The 20,630-nt window shown below is 41.8% G+C and overlaps 1 protein-coding gene across 1 annotated transcript in view; it reads right to left on the bottom strand.

Moving 5' to 3' along the window:
• Nucleotides 1–1,452: 1,452 nt before the first annotated feature.
• LOC116220241 (tumor necrosis factor receptor superfamily member 14-like) overlaps nt 1,453–20,630 on the bottom strand; it is a 59,147-nt gene continuing 39,969 nt past the window's right edge. Inside the window, exon 5 of the mRNA XM_031565599.1 lies at nt 1,453–1,730. Within this exon, the coding sequence (XP_031421459.1) occupies nt 1,475–1,730 (256 nt within the window). The 3' untranslated portion in view covers nt 1,453–1,474. The remainder of the gene's footprint in view (nt 1,731–20,630) is intronic.

The raw sequence follows: 20,630 nt of genomic DNA, 5'->3' as shown, positions 1-20,630 counted from the left end.
TCACTACTCAGTGCAAGTAGGCTAGTAACACATTTCCCGTGTAAGAAAAAGTGGCTCTATGTAAGGAAAAAAAACATTAACAAACAAATATTATTCTGAGACATCAAACAGGTATCATATGTTCAGTTTACGGCAATCCAGTCAATGGATCAAAAGCTGTAAGCAGTCACCCGGTCTTTTATGCTGTGCTTTCTGACAGTGAGTGTTGTTAGTAGGTAACCCAATGAAGAAAAAAGATGGCAAGCCACAGCTACAAAGTGAATGGGGTTTATATGACGAATTCTCATCTGCCAAGAGCTAATTGTTAAACAATAAAGTGCTAAAAATACAAAGTGCTGAAGTGCTGCAGATACTTTCAGAGTAAACATGTAAGGAACGGGTCCTCAGATAGAGCGTAATAATAATTACTGATGTTCACAGTGTGGCCTTGAGGACAATAGATTGATAAATGACCAGGGTTTCTCTCCATTCATTCAGCTGTTTTTTTGTGTTTTTGTCCATTTCCTTCTTCCTTCTTTGTGCATGTCCATACATATCCCTTGCTTTACTAAACAGTCTTGAGTAAGAGTTCAAATAACATCCTTTTGTGAAACCGAATAGCAGACTCTGCCTTTAAGAAATTACATCATTACATGACTGACTTTCCAGGATCACCAAAAGGTCTGATTCTTCCCTGCTTTTCTAAACAAAACTCTGGAACATGGACTTAGGACGGCACAGTCTTGTGTGCCCTGGCCTCCCCATCCTCCAGTAGTCCAGTGTGGCTCCTTCAGAAAGACCATAATCTTCTTCATGAGGAAATTCAGGATCGAGTCAGGACATCCTCATCCAGCAAGTGGTGTTCTGATCATGGTATGCAGGTCCCCACTCATCTCAGGGCAGCAGTCTCTGCTCAGTCTCTGTTGTTTCTTGGAGGAAAATAGTGTGTTGCAGAACGCATGAGATTCTGGCAGAAACATTCAGTCAGAAACTGAGTGGTAAAAAATTAGGCTACTCACCATTCACACCGTTCTGAGTGATTGCTGCCACCCTAACACATAGTTCACTTTGTTCCTACAGAAATACAAACATTATGATCAGAAAGGCAATAAAACCTGACACAGATAGGACAGAAATGGCCATAAGCTTTAGTGAATAACTGTACCTCTGTTGTTACAGTATGGCCTGACCTCTCTTGTGTGCCACTTTAAATGACTAAATGTAATGTAATGAAAATGAATAACTGTACCTCTGTTGTTACAGTAGTATGTTCTGAGCTCTCTTGTGTTCCACTTTCTAAACAAATGAATAAAAACAAATTTGAAAAATTTAAATAGACTGTGAAACAGAAATGTTAGTTTACATTTAATATGCATTGTCATGAAGTAAATGTTCTGGAATGGTGACACTCTCTTGGAAAGTTGAGAGAAGAATAAACAAGACAACCATATGCTTATCAATATTCTCGACAACTGCATAATAACAGTAGGCCTTACTAATCATGATAACAGTAGGCCTTAATAATAACAATAATTAAATGATAAGAAACATGAACATTCTTACCTGGTTGAGCTTTTCTTGTCCTCTTCCTTCTATTACATATAAATGCCACAGCCCCACATGTAGCAGCTAGGACTGCAACACCAGCTATGATACCAGCTACAATGGCAACAGTGTTTTGTCTTTGGCCACAATCAGTGTCATAAGAAGATGAACCTTCTCTTAGGACAACAAGTCCAATCAACTCACACCTACAGAGATCACATAAATAGTTACGTTTTAGATACACAAGTAAATAACTTAGTGTATAATCAGATAATATAATAAATAATAATTTGATTTATAATATAATAAATAATAATTTGCCTTGGAACATTCCAAATGAATGAACGTACCGTGTGTGTGTTCTGCAGGATGTGAATGATCCATCTGAGTATGTGTCGCCTACACAGTCACCACACACAGTATCTGTGGATGCTGTACCTGCATGGACAGACAGAAATAAAGGGAAAACACACATCATCCACTATGGACACATGTTGATGGTCATTTTTTAATACCACAGATGAATGGAGGAACAACATTTAATTTTTTACAATGATGCATATCAAGGGAGAGAAGAAGGTTTCACATGAAGATTCCCCCACGTCTCCCCCAAGGATTGAAACAGACTGAGTTCAAGTATCCTACCAGGTGGACAGAAGGGGGTGTTAATCAATAGTCCCAACCCTACATGAATATGCATGAGACGACTACTCTGACACGGAAACTGCCATAATGTCTGCTCACAGAGAAGGCAGAAAATAACAGCCTCACTCTGACCTTGCAGGTGTCTGGAACTTTTGGGAAACAAATTCCACTACCCCTGTCAGCAAGAACTCAAAGTTTGCATTGGAGGACACATAGTTGACCAGAAACATTTCTGTTTGAACATGACTCTAATTAAAAGACACACGTGAATATAGTGAAGAATAATTAATGTAGAATCATCTAACATCTAACTGTAACATGTTGCCTTTCTTGTGTTCCTGCATCAGTATGTGTGTGTGTGTGTGTGTGTGTGTGTGTGTGTGTGTGTGTGTGTGCGTGTGTATCCACCTCCTTTTCTAACTTTGTCATTCTGTCTCTATAGGGTAATTACAGAGGATTGTCTAACCTGTCTGGTTGACGTACTGCCCTGGTGAGCACTTTGTGTGTTCCACAGCTCCTCGGCAGCCATCTTTGATTGGGTCAGTACAGTAGTGACCTTCCAGAGGCTCACAGAGTGTGTCTGAAGTGGAGCTGCATGCCCTCTTCACTCTTAGACCTGCACCTATATTAGGATATACAGTGATTATGAAGTTGACATTACAAACATTTCAATTGCAATCAACAGTGCAAAGAATTGACATAAATAATATACATACAGTGCACAAAAAATAAACTAATAAGGAAGGCAAAACAAAACTGGTGAAATATTTGACTTACTCGAGTCACAAACTGTGCAGGATGTACAAGACCCCAGTTCATTGAGTGCATCAGTGTAGGTAGAGGACGGGCAAGGAGCACATATCGTACTGATAAACTCAGTGCAGTGTTCCCCCACATAATAACCTTTAATGAGAAAATAAGTAGTTAATACGTAAATCAAACATGGGTTAATCTCGTTGATGCAACATGAAGAATGCTCTAACGAAAGAGCATGTCATGTACTATGACACAGTTACTACTGCTACTTACCAGGACCACACATAGGGCAGCATTCCTGCCCTGTAAGATATTCAGCTCGACCACAGGCAGGAGAGACCCCATTCATGTTCAGCTGGATCATCAGAACTATAATTACCAATTTCACCATGATTTCCTCATCACGTTTGGCTCCAATTGACGTAAAGATGGTGTTTGCAAAGCTGTGCAACAAACTCATGTCCTACAGTTTCACAGATGCATCTGTCAAACCAATGAAGAGACAGAGTTTATTTCTTTGCCCTTTCATTTCATTTGTGCTTTTCTATTTCTTTACATAACTGTAATACCAACTCCTACAAATGCATAAGTGTCAGATTGGTACAATGTGATTGTGTCATATGGATCGGTCTTTATTGGCCAGGTATGTTGCCACCTACAAAAAAATTGGCTCTGGTCATTGGTGGCCCTTAAAACAATATACAGACACTATATGATATACAGATTAGATACTGTACATATTACATACAGCATTGTAATTACAAAAACTAGCAATACACTGTACATAAAGTGTAAGTGTGAACAGTAGACAATATGATGCATTTGTATGATATAGAGGCAAGAGGGTACTGTACAGTTTGTATGCCACACATTTTATTATGATATAAATGTAATAGAAAATAAAACTAGAATAAGGAGAACAGGTATGTCTCAGTAGATATCACTGTTATTATGTCTAATGGCTGTGGCATACAGAGGGGCTGCCAGAAGGGAAGAAGTTTGAAGAGGTTGTGTTCAGGGTGTGAGGCGTCTGGGGTGATTTATTTTGCTCCTGTTTTTTTAGGTGTAAAAGTCCTGTAGGGTGGGCATGGGGCACTAATGATAGGTTAAGTGAAACTTTCACTTATGATATGCCTCCTTCCGGGTAACAGCACTAACATTTCTGTTAGTCGATGAAGAAACTATTGTTGCTGCTGCCACAGTTGATCATTTTACTGTGAAATATTGAGGTTCACTGTTATAGGCCTGGTGTTTGCTGCTTTGTGTTATTGATTGTTTGTTTACCTCTGTTTCAGATACTTTGGGTGTCATCTGTAATCACCTGTAGTTGCCAGATGCCTTTAAGAACTGGCCACACCCCTCTCTCTCTCACACACACTCTGCAGCTGCTTCCCTGTCAGCATGACATGCAGTTTACACTCCACCTACCCTTTTCCCATTTATACTAATAAATAAAGTTCTAAATTAAGTTTGGGGTTTTGTGTTCTCATTATGTTGCTTCTATGAGCTATGAGCCAGGGTTGTAACAACATCTATGACCAACACAGTGACTGGTTACTGACATAAGACCCATGTGTATTTCTGGTGACGGGTAACTAAAAAAACTTCACAGCTGAATTCTGCACTGCCAACTCGTTTTTAACCAAACCATCTTTGTTTTCTCTGACTAATAGATACATCTCCTAGTTTCTGCTGTTTTTGCAACAAGGAACCAGGAGTAACCAGGAAATGTTTGTGAGAGATTCCATTCTAAATGGCCTTTGCCTTTTAAGTATCAGTTCACCATCCATTTCTGCCCCGGTGTCTCACTCCACCTTCCCACTCCTCTAATAAACAGCTGGGATCAGTAACAGAGATGAACTTACTTTGAGCTGAGGGTGTTGTTTACCACACAGCTGCATTTTTAATAATTTGGAAACCAATTGACTCTTCTGCCGGTAACTTATTCTGTCGTCCTGGTGCAACTGTTGAGGATTAATTAGCCATGTTGTTTGTGGAATACATGAGCAGTTTGGATTTACTTTCAGTTAGAAATCACTATTCTCCCCGAAAGGAAAAGTGTAAAAGTATTGCAAGGCAAGAACAAAAAAAAAGAATCCCCCTAATGCAGACACAATGTTATGGATGTGGGTTTATGTTACTGTTGTCAAGTGCTAAAGGGAAAGACTTACCTAACAGACGACTTTGCTAGGTCGTTATGTTTAGCGGCAGTCGGCAACAGCGTCTAAATCCGTGGAAAGTACGATGTAGAAGATTAAGCGATCTCTCACTAAATGAAAAAGTGAATCCGTAGTTTAATAGACTATTGCATTAAGGTTAGTTAGCAATCGCGGTTAGACTTCATACACTTCAACTCTCTACTTTCCTCTCCATTTGGAAGAGTGTAAGTTGAACAGTGGGTGGAGCAGCGGTTTAAAAGTCACAGACGAGCTACTACGCGACCTCTTTGAGTGATAGAATTCGTCGATTGTGTATCTCCCTCCGCTGCCGACTGCAAGGCCAGCTAAATGTTTCAGCTTCAGTCAATCACGTCCGCAGATTCTAAAACAATTGGAGCCAATCACGTTCGCACAGTCGAAAACATTTCACCAATCACGGCAGAAATCCTGGAGAGCGACGTCAGGCACACGGCAGAAATTCTGGAAGGCGACGTTACATTGCTTATGCTAGACCTGAGGGGGCGGGTAATTCAAAGAGTGAAGCTAGCCGGATGCTTAAGGAATCAACCGAGGCAGATTATCGACATGGTGAGTATTTACACATGTAATACGCTGCTGTTAGATACTGAACTAATTTCACCTTTTGTGTTTAGCTAGCTTTCAACCTTACAAACACTCTCTGTTATCTGACTGGAATTTCGCTAGAAACACTCTGTTAGCTGACTGGAATTCCGCTAGTTCTCATCAGCGTTTCCATTGCTAATGTTATCTGTTAGTGCTGTATGATATAACTTAGGTTATGATTCATTTCACCCGTTGTTTTATGTTGTCGTATCGATGTATTTAGCCATCTAGCTACGTTACAAACACTACCTTATCTGACTGGAAGTTCGCTATATTAACGGGGCTTTTACGAGGGCTATGAATGAATGAGAATGAGAATGTTTGGACTGTGAATCAGTATTTTCTATCGATCGTTTAAATTCAGATGTATAAACGAATATATTGGGAGGTAGTCATATGAATACAGTCTCTTTTACACATGTTTAGGTAGCTACTCTCACTGTTGATGTCATGGAATTTCACTCGTTCTCATCAGCAAAGCCTTTGCTAATGTTATCTGTTAGTTATATGTAGTGTGGTTAATAAATGAGCTGTGTTTCAAACACTATGTGGCTTTTGCCACCACTGTGTTTTTTCATAGGGTTATTAATATAACAAGGAAGATGCTCTGCTCTTCATGTACTTGCATTTATGTTATTGTCATGCATTAAAAACAATGTGTATGCATATGTCACCAAAGGCAACATCTTTAAAGTCACACAAGATGATGGCAGACACAGAGTTGATTACCATTGGCAGGAAGGTAACACACCTACCCAGTTTATTTTGGAGTTGCTGTTGCTGCCTGCCTCTTTAGTTCATATCAAGGGAACTAATTGAATGTGTGCGTGCGTGTGTCTGTGCGTGCGTGTCTGTGCGTGCGTGTCTGTGTGTACAGGTGTCAAACCCCCGTATCGGGGTGGAGTCGTTGCTGGTGACGGTCATCAGAAAAGCACCAGCCCAGCGGAAGGCAGGGAGAGCCAGAGTCTGGCCGGGGAAGTGCTTCAGACTCTAGACAGAGAAGGCCTACAAGACATAAATGCAGGTATAACACGCACGCACAGACACACGCACATACCCAGGCCAGGACGCACAGACACACACAAGCGGGCACGCACAGACACACGCACATACCCAGGCCAGGACGCACAGACACACACAAGCGGGCACGCACAGACACACGCACGCACAGACACACGCACATACCCAGGCCAGGACGCACAGACACACACAAGCGGGCACGCACAGACACACAGGCAGGCACGCCGCACAGACAGACAGGCACGCACGCCGCGCAGACACAGGCAGGCAGGCAGGCAGGCAGGCAGGCAGGCACGCCACACAGACGTAGGCAGGCACAGCCAGGAACGGACACACAGACGCACGCACGCACGCTCGCACACCTCAACTCTCTACACAGAGAAGGCCTAAAAGACAGAGATGCCGGTAGAACACATGCACACACACTCACACACTGCTCAACACTCTCCAGCTACCAGGCAAAAGGGAGGTTCTTTCTTCCACCACACTGGTCATTTAGTTTGTCACTGGATCTCCCAACTTAATGGCGTTTGGGCTGCTCTAAGTGTTTGTTTGTTTGTATTGTGTCCCTCTGTAGTTGGAAATTCCTCGTGGGGGAGAGCTGCGCGTCATCGGAGTGCTACTTGGGAGCGTTCGTGGTGGATGGACCAGCGCAGAACCGTCTCCACGCTTGAAAGTGACAAAGCGGGTCCCTGCCACACTGGCCGGTAGCGAGTTGCTGTCTGGATTGTATACTGGATTGGGATGACTCCTCTTTGGTTACGGGTTGATCTATTGCAGTGTTATTTTTTCTGTGGATTCTATATGTGGGGCGTGGTTTAAGTATTGCAAACTGATAATACCTTTTGGGGAGAAGGCATGTATCTTGCTTTTGTGTGGACATTGTGTGGGGGTTTTCATGTTCGACATGGTTGGCCATTAGTTGGCTTTATGCCTATCGCCTAGTGGGGTTCTATGTACAGTGAATCTGTGCCTACAGTCCTGTATCCAGTCTGCTTGTGGCAAATAAACATTTGTATAACCATTTCTGATTCTGAGTGTTGTCTGTGACCTGTGTTGCTGTACAAGGGGGTGTTTTTAATGACAATCTGTGTTAAAACAGCAAACTGATAACAATAATAACAGTAATGATAATAATGATGATGTTGAAAATAATAAATGGGGATGATGCCAATGACAACATTAATAAAAGTAACATTGCATGTTATTAACAAGTCAATACAAATTATAAAAACACTGAAAATGATGGAAAGATCTGCATGCGATGATCCCTTGGCAGTGGACATTCTGGTCCTTCAGGTACAGGTATGTGTGAGAAGAAATAAATAATTATTACACATACAGAACACGAATATATGTGTATGAGACATATATATATAGACATTTATATATATATATATATATATATATAGTGGGGGTGTTGAGTTATGTCATTGTTATTTGTATTATTTTGTGTTGCTGATTTGTATCCTATTGTGTCAATTATACTAATTTTATGTGTTATGTAAGTTAGGGGAAATGCACTTATAGAATTCTTAATTTGACTCTTAATTTGATATAAATATCCGCGGAGAGGATGTGAATAAAACGAAACTTAGAATCCCCAAAGTCCTAGGTTCGTATCCCGTCTGCGGAGCGGATGCGAATAGAACGAAACCTAGAGTCGTCGGTTCGTATCCCGTCTATGGCGTGTCCAAATAATTTAAAACATTCAGAAATTTCATATGTGTATTTAAGCAGTTAGAAATGCATTTCTCAGATAGATATGGATGCGGAAACACCCTAATTTTCTTCCTTCTTTCTCCTTTCTTCTTTTCTTCTCTCTTTCTCCTCTCTTTTCTCCCTTTTTCCTTCTTCCCCCTCGTTTTTCTCCCCCCCCTCTTAAATGGCCTTATGGCCGCCAGCTTCTCCCTCCGCTGCCGACTGCAAGGCCAGCTAAATGTTTCAGCTTCAGTCAATCACGTCCGCAGATTCTAAAACAATTGGAGCCAATCACGTTCGCACAGTCGAAAACATTTCACCAATCACGGCAGAAATCCTGGAGAGCGACGTCAGGCACACGGCAGAAATTCTGGAAGGCGACGTTACATTGCTTATGCTAGACCTGAGGGGGCGGGTAATTCAAAGAGTGAAGCTAGCCGGATGCTTAAGGAATCAACCGAGGCAGATTATCGACATGGTGAGTATTTACACATGTAATACGCTGCTGTTAGATACTGAACTAATTTCACCTTTTGTGTTTAGCTAGCTTTCAACCTTACAAACACTCTCTGTTATCTGACTGGAATTTCGCTAGAAACACTCTGTTAGCTGACTGGAATTCCGCTAGTTCTCATCAGCGTTTCCATTGCTAATGTTATCTGTTAGTGCTGTATGATATAACTTAGGTTATGATTCATTTCACCCGTTGTTTTATGTTGTCGTATCGATGTATTTAGCCATCTAGCTACGTTACAAACACTACCTTATCTGACTGGAAGTTCGCTATATTAACGGGGCTTTTACGAGGGCTATGAATGAATGAGAATGAGAATGTTTGGACTGTGAATCAGTATTTTCTATCGATCGTTTAAATTCAGATGTATAAACGAATATATTGGGAGGTAGTCATATGAATACAGTCTCTTTTACACATGTTTAGGTAGCTACTCTCACTGTTGATGTCATGGAATTTCACTCGTTCTCATCAGCAAAGCCTTTGCTAATGTTATCTGTTAGTTATATGTAGTGTGGTTAATAAATGAGCTGTGTTTCAAACACTATGTGGCTTTTGCCACCACTGTGTTTTTTCATAGGGTTATTAATATAACAAGGAAGATGCTCTGCTCTTCATGTACTTGCATTTATGTTATTGTCATGCATTAAAAACAATGTGTATGCATATGTCACCAAAGGCAACATCTTTAAAGTCACACAAGATGATGGCAGACACAGAGTTGATTACCATTGGCAGGAAGGTAACACACCTACCCAGTTTATTTTGGAGTTGCTGTTGCTGCCTGCCTCTTTAGTTCATATCAAGGGAACTAATTGAATGTGTGCGTGCGTGTGTCTGTGCGTGCGTGTCTGTGCGTGCGTGTCTGTGTGTACAGGTGTCAAACCCCCGTATCGGGGTGGAGTCGTTGCTGGTGACGGTCATCAGAAAAGCACCAGCCCAGCGGAAGGCAGGGAGAGCCAGAGTCTGGCCGGGGAAGTGCTTCAGACTCTAGACAGAGAAGGCCTACAAGACATAAATGCAGGTATAACACGCACGCACAGACACACGCACATACCCAGGCCAGGACGCACAGACACACACAAGCGGGCACGCACAGACACACGCACATACCCAGGCCAGGACGCACAGACACACACAAGCGGGCACGCACAGACACACGCACGCACAGACACACGCACATACCCAGGCCAGGACGCACAGACACACACAAGCGGGCACGCACAGACACACAGGCAGGCACGCCGCACAGACAGACAGGCACGCACGCCGCGCAGACACAGGCAGGCAGGCAGGCAGGCAGGCAGGCAGGCACGCCACACAGACGTAGGCAGGCACAGCCAGGAACGGACACACAGACGCACGCACGCACGCTCGCACACCTCAACTCTCTACACAGAGAAGGCCTAAAAGACAGAGATGCCGGTAGAACACATGCACACACACTCACACACTGCTCAACACTCTCCAGCTACCAGGCAAAAGGGAGGTTCTTTCTTCCACCACACTGGTCATTTAGTTTGTCACTGGATCTCCCAACTTAATGGCGTTTGGGCTGCTCTAAGTGTTTGTTTGTTTGTATTGTGTCCCTCTGTAGTTGGAAATTCCTCGTGGGGGAGAGCTGCGCGTCATCGGAGTGCTACTTGGGAGCGTTCGTGGTGGATGGACCAGCGCAGAACCGTCTCCACGCTTGAAAGTGACAAAGCGGGTCCCTGCCACACTGGCCGGTAGCGAGTTGCTGTCTGGATTGTATACTGGATTGGGATGACTCCTCTTTGGTTACGGGTTGATCTATTGCAGTGTTATTTTTTCTGTGGATTCTATATGTGGGGCGTGGTTTAAGTATTGCAAACTGATAATACCTTTTGGGGAGAAGGCATGTATCTTGCTTTTGTGTGGACATTGTGTGGGGGTTTTCATGTTCGACATGGTTGGCCATTAGTTGGCTTTATGCCTATCGCCTAGTGGGGTTCTATGTACAGTGAATCTGTGCCTACAGTCCTGTATCCAGTCTGCTTGTGGCAAATAAACATTTGTATAACCATTTCTGATTCTGAGTGTTGTCTGTGACCTGTGTTGCTGTACAAGGGGGTGTTTTTAATGACAATCTGTGTTAAAACAGCAAACTGATAACAATAATAACAGTAATGATAATAATGATGATGTTGAAAATAATAAATGGGGATGATGCCAATGACAACATTAATAAAAGTAACATTGCATGTTATTAACAAGTCAATACAAATTATAAAAACACTGAAAATGATGGAAAGATCTGCATGCGATGATCCCTTGGCAGTGGACATTCTGGTCCTTCAGGTACAGGTATGTGTGAGAAGAAATAAATAATTATTACACATACAGAACACGAATATATGTGTATGAGACATATATATATAGACATTTATATATATATATATATATATATATAGTGGGGGTGTTGAGTTATGTCATTGTTATTTGTATTATTTTGTGTTGCTGATTTGTATCCTATTGTGTCAATTATACTAATTTTATGTGTTATGTAAGTTAGGGGAAATGCACTTATAGAATTCTTAATTTGACTCTTAATTTGATATAAATATCCGCGGAGAGGATGTGAATAAAACGAAACTTAGAATCCCCAAAGTCCTAGGTTCGTATCCCGTCTGCGGAGCGGATGCGAATAGAACGAAACCTAGAGTCGTCGGTTCGTATCCCGTCTATGGCGTGTCCAAATAATTTAAAACATTCAGAAATTTCATATGTGTATTTAAGCAGTTAGAAATGCATTTCTCAGATAGATATGGATGCGGAAACACCCTAATTTTCTTCCTTCTTTCTCCTTTCTTCTTTTCTTCTCTCTTTCTCCTCTCTTTTCTCCCTTTTTCCTTCTTCCCCCTCGTTTTTCTCCCCCCCCTCTTAAATGGCCTTATGGCCGCCAGCTTGAGCGCAGCCGTCACGTCATTAAGAGCAACAGGTGTAGTCACATGGGTCTTTGAGACACACTACATTACAATGAATAGTCTGTCTAACGCTATATATTCACTTGAAAAGGCAAACTTATCTCCATCATGGTAGGTATTATTTGTGTGAAAAATAGTAGCAATCTATAACAAAATGATATGCTTATCTTACATACACTATAGAAACTATTAAAAACGATTCAATGAAATGAATACTATCTCATTTTCTTTGGTATTTTTTGTCATATTCAGATTTGTAATGATGATTGCTGGGTAATATGTATGCTGTTGTCCAATGTCAAGTCTCTATTTGATCATGTGACGAGACGATATGATAGTTTAGGCGCAACATCTGAACGTCAAGACCAACAAGCTGACTGGGCAAATAAATATCTGTGACAACCTGATTACAGGAGGCAAACTGGTATCAGGGAAGAAGTTAAAAAATAAACTGTCATCTGGAGAGTTTAAAAGAATACAAAACGAGGGGGAATCTACTGTATGGAGATATTTCTGCTTAGTAGTCAACGCGGATTTATTAAACCTGGATGGTTGGGGGAGAGAGATGAACGTCAAAACCGACAAACTGGGCCAGAGGCAAAAGCACCTGCAAGCTGAAAACAATGGCTTTCAAACATAAGCGTGATAAGGCATTGAACATTCCATATTTAAATATCTTAATAAGTAGTCAAGTCAACGTGTCTGCCTCACGTGATGGAGAAGTTGGTTTTTGAGACTAAAATAAATCACATTTAGGATAATAGCCTTCTTGTGTGCGGGGATTTTTTTTATGTCCTAGCTGTGACAACGCGATTACAGGAGGCAAAATGGTATCAGGGAATAAGTTAAAAAATAAACTGTCATCTGGAGAGTTTAAAACGATGCAAAACGAGGGGGAATCTACTGTATGGAGATATTTCTGCTTAGTAGTCAAGGCATTGAACATTCCATATTTAAATATCTTAATAAGTAGTCAAGTAAACGTGTTTGCTTCACATGCTTCTCCCCTGTACAAAAGCGTCGGCTAAATGACTAAATGTAAATGGATTAGACCTCGATTGTTGGACTATGTAGATCGTTTTATAACGAACTTTGTGCACTTAAAGTTTAAAAAAAAAAGAAACTGTCATCTGGAGAGTTTAAAACGACACTCGAGGGGAAATTTACTGTAGGCCTATGGAGATATTTCTGTCGGATGGCATCATATTCTATGCGGATTCTAATGAGGCTGTTTGATATGTCCAATGTAAGAAGTGTGAAGCTTTAATGAAATATGATTGATGCCATCCTCTTTCTCCACAACATGGATTAAACATCGATGGTTGGACTATGTAGATACTTTTATAAGGAATGTGTCAAGAAAAAAGATAATCTTCAATGGTAAGACTTGTTTTATTCGCGCCTCTTCTGGTGTAGCATATAACGTGAGTTTTATTTAGGCATATCAGATGCATAGCGTGTGTAATGTGTAGGCCATTTCATTCCGTTCTTGCAATGTGAATAATTCATTTCAATATGCTTATATCCCTTTTGTGCGCGCTTGTGCGTTTAACGGGGCTTGTTTGTGTGAGCCAGTGCATTTATCATTCATCTGTTGATGCTCGAGTTTAATAAAGGCAGGCTATTCTTAAGAAACGTATGTAAATGTGTCAGTAGTATGAACAGTTGAGACATTGACTCATTGGGGTTCGGACTAAATATTTTACTTGCTGTCGGGCTGGGGTAGGGCTGGGACAAGTCAGCGCGATAAGGCATTGAACATTCCATATTTAACTTGGCATAGTCGCCCCATAATGCCGTGCGGCGGGCACATACTTTTCTCGATGTGATGCAGCGCATAGACATATATACATGTCTATGATGCAGCGCCCAAAGATGTTCTTTAACAATGTTCCTTACTGTTCTAATTGCATGTCGTTGTTCTGTGTTGGGACGGAGTTTATACAGGTGTGTGACGGTAGCACAGTCTGTTCGTGATAACTTGTAGCAGGGCATAAAGCCCGTGCCATTTTGACATTGTATTGTGTTTAGTGTTTAATTAAAAGCCATAACAAATATTCCACACTTCCGTGATTTGTTACAATATCTTAATAAGTAGTGAAGTCAACGTGGATTCTATGGATTAAATTCATTTATTGACACATCTTTTCAGGACGGCCACAGCGCTTTAAAACGACGTGTTTATAAGTTACATTATTCAAAGATGGTAGATAAAAGGCGAGATAATCGCCAGGTGTAATAAGCCTACTTTCTCATTATGTGTGTGTGTTAGGGTTTGTAATGCAATGGTGTTGGCTGCAAGTTAACTCCACTTCACGTTAAGGTTAGCTTTTGTATATGAGCATTCATTTCAACTGTTCCATCATCTGAAATATCACGGTGTCGAAAAACAAACCTTTGATCTAAACAGAATATTCAGTATGGAATGGGAATATTTCAGAGCAGGGCTATCTTTTATCGCGTTTGACAAATATGCTCCGATTGCTGTGATGTCTCCTGTGAGAATGGGATAGTATTCTCTCCTATGAATTCGCGGTCATTTGAGCGTCCTTATAAGTGTTTCAGAAATATCTTCAGACCTCTTCTGTTATGTTTGTTCATAATCAACTAGAAGAAGCTTGTGAGACGGTCTACAGGCTATTCATAAAAAAAACATACGTAAATGTGTCATTAGTATGAACAGTTGAGACATTGACTATGTCTGGTTGGATTCCGACAATACATTTGAATGGCTGTCTGGCTCGGGCACTACTCTGTCGGACGCAGGCCGGGCTCGGACAGAAATATTCGGCTGATCCACACTCTATAACAGAATAGGAACAGATAGGGATTGAAACAGGAAATGTGAGATTCCGGAAATGATGTCGTTAGGAAATGATTTCGTTAGCGGACCAATCACAGCCAAGGGGGTATCCGTCGCTATCCGTTGGTATCGAAAAAGTTACAAAAATCGAGAGGTGCACGTCAGTGTCCGTCCAGCTCTCCGAAGGGCTCGGATGGGCTCGGATGGGCGTTCCACCACGGGGAAGGGTGTTGCCAAGGCGTGGCTATGTGTCCGGACGGACACCGACGCAGATCTATAATTCGGGCTTAACACAAGCACGCGCTGACTACATTCAGTTGCAGTTGCAGACCTAACATTGACGAGATTGAATTGATACTGTTAAAGCTGCTGGACCATAGCAGGAAAATGTACACATATTTGCGGTTCAGCGCTGCTGTGCAAGTCTTACGCTACGGCATCGGTTCCCAAACTGGGGTACGCGTACCCCCAGGGGTACGCAAAGTGGTTCAGGGGGTACGCGGGGAGAACATTTGATTTGCGTTTTCGAAGTGAAAAAGCCCATTACATTTTCACACTGAGCTATACATAGACATGAAATCTTAAATAGTCTGAATAGCCAAGTCGCATTGCCAAAAATACTCATGTATACCCATATTCAGCGAAATAATTACACTGCCAAAAATAGCTACAGGTAGGTTAGTGACCGTTATAGTCAACATAGGCACAACGGTTAGCTCCCTCGTCAGAATTACACTTGCTTATGCCCTGTGTAGGGAAGCGGGAGCTCGTTCTGATTGCTGCACGAACATGGACAAGTGGTTGAAACATTTGCATAATGAAGAGTTTCTTACACGACTAGTTTATCTTGGTGATATTTTTTCTCATCTGAATTAACTTAATCTCGGATTACAGGGGCTCTCCGCAACCGTATTCAATGTACGAGATAAAATTGAGGCTATGATAAAGAAGTCGAAGCTCTGGGTAGACTGCATGAACAACAACAAAACAGAGTTCTTTCCGTCGTTGCATGATTTTTTTGTGTGCAAATCACCTCGGTGTGACAGACAGTGTCAAACGCGACATTACAATGCACCTCAGTGAGCTGGCTGCACAACTGCGCGGAAACTGACGAGTCGGACAGTTGGATTCGGTATCCCTTTTCTGCTGTGCCTGCTTCCTTACCAGCATCTGAACAGGAGAGCCTCATTGAAGTTGCAACAAGTGGATCCATTAAAATTGAATTCAATCAGAAGTCCTATCCATATTTCTGGATAGGACTGTGCACAGAGTAGCCTGCACTGGCCAAACGCGCTGTCAAGACTTTAAAGCAGCATTAAGGAGTTTTTCCCTTGGAGCTCCCCCTTAAGGTTTGGAGGTATTTAACGTTTACTTCAGTGTCGTAAATACCCAGTTACGATAGATGCAGCCTCGCATACACTTGTATTGATGACCAGACGAAGTCAGAAACCAACAAATTATGTCAACCGATAAGGTAAGAATATTCAAAGATTTTACATAAATATGACTGCATAGTTTTATTCATTGTGATATCGGAGATCAATGCTAACATAACTAAAAGAATGACAACATTTAGTTTAGATGAAATACCGATCGCGTTTTCAGCCTATACATTGTGTGATCAAATACAATATAGTTGACAACACCAAAACGCTACATATTCATAATTTACATTGGAACATGTAATTCATTACAAGCTAGCGAAGTTAGGTTTCCAAGGTTGTAAACTTCTAAAGCTTACCTTGCGTGTGATTGACTAAGACTAACGTGTGAAATCCTTGGCGTGTGAGACACTGATTTGCATTCTAGTCTGAGACGGTCGATGACTTTTGGCATCTACTAAAATAGGGTGACCAGACGTGCTCTGTTACCCGGACAGGTCCTCTTTCGAGACCTAAAAAATGCGTCCAGCAGGGATTCCAAAAACGTCCGGGATTTTGCCTTGTCGGATATCTGTGTTTATCTGGGTCTTTCACAAACTAGTTATTACGCCCTTACAAGGTTTGGAAAGGGTATTTCCCTTACGTTCTACCTTCTTGCGCGAGCTCTGACTGTAGAGAGAACTGTCAATGGTCGATAGCCTTGTCAGTGCTGGCAGATGTACGATAATTATCCTCTAAATACGATCATTCTGAGCCTTTGGTAAATTTCGTCGCAGGGGAGGGCTATACACTACCCCTCCCCCGCAACGAAGTGTCCTCTTTTTCACAAACTAAAATCTGGTCACCCTAACTAAAACTACAAATCTCCGTGAGACAGGGATGACACTGATAAGGCTACAGCCTATTCTTTCATTAATTACATAGGCAGGGATGTACATCACAATACATCAATAATGTTTTATCGACATAGGACAGATCACAATAGCTAACGTCAAAGACAGTAGAAACAGTTTATTATAACACTGTATTAGCTAAATTCGAAAGGATAATTCATGCATGGCTAATGGTGTATGAGGTTTGGATGTCAACAAGTTTTTTTCTATGGTTTTATTGCAGGAATCGACGTCATTGTCAACATCTGCCTCTTCTGAGGTAGAGACAGGTAGGGACCTTTACATTGGTGCACCTGCAGTAATTGCAGGGAGATGGAGACCAAGAAAGGCTCTGCTGCCGCCAGGCCCCTGAAAACTCCGTCAGCAGCATGGCACATATGCAGTTATATGTTCTTGACCCGTGCGTTTTACGGCTGGCATGGGCTGCATGGAACGATGTGTTTGCTGTTGATGACGAACAGGAACCAGGGGTGGAGCAGCGACAGTACAGACATGCGGCATACCGCCAATTTGTACTGTGGCAGCATGGCCGCTTGGGTGAAGGCAATAGGGTTATTATTCCGAGCTGCTGCGTTTGGAAGATAAGAACTGCATTTCCTGACCCCTTGGGTCAATATGTTGGCTTCAGGGTGCACCGTTTGGTGTAAATAGTTTTGTTATTTATGTTCAATGTCAAAACATGTACAGTTTGATGTTCATTGTTTTTTATTTACATATAAATAAAAAAATATTTCTTTTTACGACTCTTGAATTATTTGCAAATTATTTACATACACAGCTATGAAAGAATGGAATAGTTTAGAATTCACTTTGGGCACCACCCTCTCCCCGTGAAACCTGAACCGTGACAAGTTCAAATGTGGATGGAGGCTGCGTTGCGGCAAGCAAACCCAAGCGCCTGGGATCATCAGGCCTTAGACCCTGTATTCTGGGAAGGCCCATTCCACTTCCCAGCCTCTCAGCAAGGATGGCCTTCTGCAGGTCTGGAATGTAATGGTAGCCTTTGCTCTCCTTCAACACATATACATTCCAGTGCTCGGACTTCTTGTTGAAGTACTGTCTGTACCTAGTAAAGTAAAGTAATTGCACAATTCCACAACTGTTTAGGTAAGAACTAATGAATTATTTTTTGGTAGTACACTACTGTTATAGCAAAGCTTACATTCGGTGTCCATCCTTGCCACGTGCAGGAATGCGGTGGTTGTGATAGTTGTAATCAATTGCTGCAAGCAATGTCTGGGTTTTGTAAACAGGGGGGCTGTAGGCAAACCGCTTTCCTGCATACATGAGTATGTGGTTTTAGAAATTCTCCAAATCTGAAGTTGTCCTGAAAAACACATACATAACCCGAAAGGCCCAGTCAGTGACACACTTCTCACCACTAGATGCTACTCCAGGAAAAGTATCAGATGAGGCTTCATTTCAATTTCAATTATAATGTGCTTAGCAGTCAGGCCTAAGCAGCTGATTTTGCACACAAAACAAACATGGAAAATCACCCAGAGTTATACAATTATTGTATTGGTAATGGTTCTACAAGACAGACAAAAAAAGTTCTGAAATATGATCATAAGTGCAAATGTATGACAAATACTAGCATTTGCATAACTATAGGGGCATACCTGAAACTTTTTGTTGTTCTGGAGTTTCTTGTATGTCCTCACCTGGAGGATTGGGTGTTGCCACATCAAGCACGGCTTTATCCATGCTTATCTCCAGGAGTTGGTTGATGTTGGCAGTCATAGCTGGGGCACTGCAAAGCAGCAAGATATGTACATAGAATCAATTTGAAGATCAAAAAGGAACAACTGCATCATGTTCTCCTAAAACGTTGTCTTCTCCTGAAAGACCAAAATATTTGTGATTGCACCCTTCAACATAGCAGTAGTTCAACCTGAAATGCAACTAGAAACTGAAACATACCGTAGATGAAGAAAAGGACTATAGTCTTCATCAGAGCTGTCCCAATCTTCTTCCAAGCCCTTCTGATTAGGATCCTCCCAGCAATCATCCATGTCAATACTGTAAATAAAAATGATTTACAAAACACACACACCCACAACACCATAAACTTGAAGCACAAAAGAACACGAACTAAGATGGTTTCATGTGCAAGACTTACATGCTATTCCTCATATAATTCGCCTCCTCCTCATCCAGAGAGTCATGCTGCTGCTCTTCAGCAATGCTCAAGGAGTGCATGCTGTGAATATAAAACGAATCTAAATAAATATATTCATCAACAAAACAATGCATTACGGTCGCAGTTGTAAGACGAACTCACCTAGATTCTAGCACACCAATCGCTTCGGTTTCTTTGCCCAACGGTTGAACACCTTGCATAGCGAATTATTTGTCCCTGATTCAAAAGATAAATAAGTCAGTCACAACTTACAATGTCCTGCATGGCTGGTTTAGAAACGCAGTTCTAAGATACATACCCATCTCGGTCGGACTCTTCTGAAATACTAGATACAGGCGGCGGTGGTGGCTGTGCATGTCCCTTGCTGGGAGTAGACATTCCCTACCGCTTTTGATAGAAAGAACCAATTCAGTATGTTTGCCGCTACATCTTTATATATGTTTTCACAAATCACGGCATTCAAGTCAGGTAACACACAAGTAGCATACTAAGCTAACGAAACATGAACCACAGACCAACTGGCTGTAAGGGAATGCTAACAGACAAAGTCAACTATCGCTAAATTCCTTGGAAATATCTGGAATATCCTGAGACTAGTGGAGCTTGGGTGGCAAGTTAGCCAGATAGCGATCACAATAACATTACAAAGAAGTGTATACGACGTTATTACTAGCTACTCGATTATTACTAGCATCATTGTCCAAGCGTGTTATATAACAAGATGTCTGATATCGCTAACGAGATGTCTTGATAGCGGCTAAGCTAGGGTGACCAGACGTCCTATTTTACCCGGGAGGACAAGTCCTCTTTTACCTGGACAAAAAAGAGGACGTAAACCTAGCATCAATGTCCAAAAGTGTTATAATAGGGTGACCATATTTGAGTTTGTGAAAAAGAGGACACTTCGTCGCAGGGGAGAAGGCAGGGTATCCTAGTGTTAAGCATGCTGGACCCCGCACCCTCCCCCAGCGACGAAGTCCTCTTTTTTAGAAAACTAAAATCTGGTCACCCTAAAGCCTAGCAAAACCTATTGGAATGTGCTTTCCTCGAGTATGACAAACTAGCGAGTCAACAACTTTGATAACACAGTCAAACATCAAGCAAGAGACAGTACAAACTACTTACTAATCCAGCAGAAAGATGGCTAGCTGTGAATCGAACTTGTATCCAAATGTGTCTTTCAGCTCTCTCCAACAAGTAAAAGCTGTTCCGATTGTGACCCTAGTCCGATCTCTTGCTCTGTCGGCCTCTCTTTTTCTCTTCTTTGCTTCATCAGACATTGTCTTCTTCTGTTTCTTTGGTGCGTTCTCCATGATGAATACTGATGAGACTTCGCTGGCTTCTCGTTTATACTGTAGCTGCGAGCGTGGACTGGCACTATATGACATTGCGTAATCACTGCCAGGAAGCAGGTCGAAGTACATCCGCCCCCAGATCGGGCGGCCTCAGAATCCTACATAGCGGAGTTATTTCCCCACAGACCCCCGATGGCAATGGCGGAGGCGCAAATCGCCATATTAA

This window comes from Clupea harengus, chromosome 4 (assembly GCF_900700415.2).
Source record: "Clupea harengus chromosome 4, Ch_v2.0.2, whole genome shotgun sequence".
NCBI lineage: Eukaryota > Metazoa > Chordata > Actinopteri > Clupeiformes > Clupeidae > Clupea > Clupea harengus.
This window is presented reverse-complemented; position numbering and strand designations above follow the sequence as displayed.